A 1,847-nucleotide genomic window follows, 5' to 3' on the forward strand; every position below is an offset into this window, starting at 1 on the left:
AAAAAATTTACTAGCCAATGGTGATTCAGTTGCCAAGGTGTCCGTTGAGGGTTGAGTGAAAATATTTGAACAGTAGAAAGTGTTACATTATTAATGTTTTTTTTTCCAATGAAAATGTAAATAATAATAATAACTATTATTATATTTTTTAAATATTAATATATATTTATATATATATATATGTGTGTGTGTGTGTGTATGGTATGCATGTATGTATGTATGTGTATATATATATATATAATACAATGACATATTCTTCAAACATTTCTCAATTAAATAGATATTAAGTAGAAATATCTTTTTCTAGTTTTTTTTAGTTTTTTTTTTATTTATAGGCGTTATTTATTTTATATGTAGGTAAATGGTCAGTATTTAAATAAATAGTTAATAGAAGTTAGTGTTTTTAAGCCATTCCTTCAGGAGGTTCACAGTAAATTAAAACTACTTAAATTACTGCTTTATATATAAAAAAAAAAAGCAAATATAAAGCATGGGACATTCACATAGATTTTCCCCCCAGTAAACATCCTTAAAACAATACATTTACTTTAGAAGAAATAAAGTCTTGTTTTCAGAGAAATCTAACACATTTATCATTTATCATTGTCATAAGTTTATTTTTCTTTTAACATTTGAATACTGCTGCTGTGAAATATTCATTGGCATTGAATTGAAAATATGATGGCAAATCTAGTATATAAAGCCAAAAGCTTTACTTTATTAGTTTTTCTATTTGTGGTTTCAGTCTCAGGAATTCTGCCAGTGTTGTTGAGAGATGCGTGCTTCTCTTTCATTGCTTTTGTCGCCACCTTTTGGTCACTGTGAAACTTACAGAAACTTTTCTTTCTTCTCAGGTCGCAATGAGCTTATTGCCAGATACATCAAGCTGAGAACAGGCAAAACCCGCACAAGAAAACAGGTATTTAATGCACTTCATATATATATATATATACTATTGATTGCACTAAATATTTGTTTGCATAACAACTTTAATAACAGTTTTCAGTTCAGTAGGTGAACTATTCCTGACTGTGTGCATGTGTATTTTTGTTAAACTATCTCAAAATTCTTCAGGTATCTAGTCACATACAGGTGTTAGCGCGGAAGAAAGTTCGAGAGTATCAAGCAGGTATAAAGGTAGGTTGGAAACGCGGATCTTTTCCCTCTTTGGTTACGGCTTCTCTCTCTTTCTCCTCCTCCTCCTTTTCTTTTTTTCCTCCTCTTTGGCTTTTCTGTTCTGCAGGTTTCTAGCCATTTGCAGGTTCTTGCCCGGAGAAAATCTCGCGAGATACAGTCAAAGCTGAAGGTATGCGCTTTCCTGCGGGTGGGGCGGGGCTTAACAGCATTTGCCTTTGCAAAAACCAATGAGAGATCGCTAGAAGTTCCAGTTATCTATTGGCTGAATAAAATCTCGATTTTATCTCAAATCAATATTTGGCACAAAAACAAAGTTGGAAGTGCTACGGAAAACTGTGTCATGTAGCGTAGTGCTTTGTGTTTGGCGCTGCTGATTGTCGTCGAGGCTGAAGGTGCATGAATGGCTGAGATCTTTGCCTATTGGCTTTCCTGAATCTCACTGTTTCTTCAACCTTCCTTTCCTTGCATCCAGACTCCATGTGTGTGCCACCAAGACTCAGTTTTGACTGGTAAAGTCTGTCTGAGAAACTGCTGGATGTCACAATACTGTAATGAGAATTAGCGTTCGACCAGTATGGGTTTTCAAATGCAGATTATTTTATGAGTCTGGCCGAGATGTAAACATATTTGTTGAAATTAAATTAAATCTTATTAATATTATCTGTCTCTGTGTGTGTGTGTGTGTGTGTGTGTGTGTGTGTGTGTGTGTG

At 34.1% G+C, this 1,847-nt stretch overlaps 1 protein-coding gene across 1 annotated transcript in view; it reads left to right on the forward strand.

The window, feature by feature from the left end:
- The window catches only part of LOC107587585 (transcriptional enhancer factor TEF-5-like), a 24,915-nt gene that overhangs the window by 12,218 nt on the left and 10,850 nt on the right, over window positions 1-1,847 (forward strand). Inside the window, exons 2-3 of the mRNA XM_016275419.1 lie at window positions 855-919; window positions 1,244-1,306. Coding sequence (XP_016130905.1) covers window positions 855-919; window positions 1,244-1,306 — 128 coding nt within the window. The remainder of the gene's footprint in view (window positions 1-854; window positions 920-1,243; window positions 1,307-1,847) is intronic.

This window comes from Sinocyclocheilus grahami, unplaced genomic scaffold (genome assembly GCF_001515645.1).
Source record: "Sinocyclocheilus grahami isolate Dianchi unplaced genomic scaffold, SAMN03320097.WGS_v1.1 scaffold94.1, whole genome shotgun sequence".
NCBI classification, from domain to species: Eukaryota; Metazoa; Chordata; class Actinopteri; order Cypriniformes; family Cyprinidae; genus Sinocyclocheilus; species Sinocyclocheilus grahami.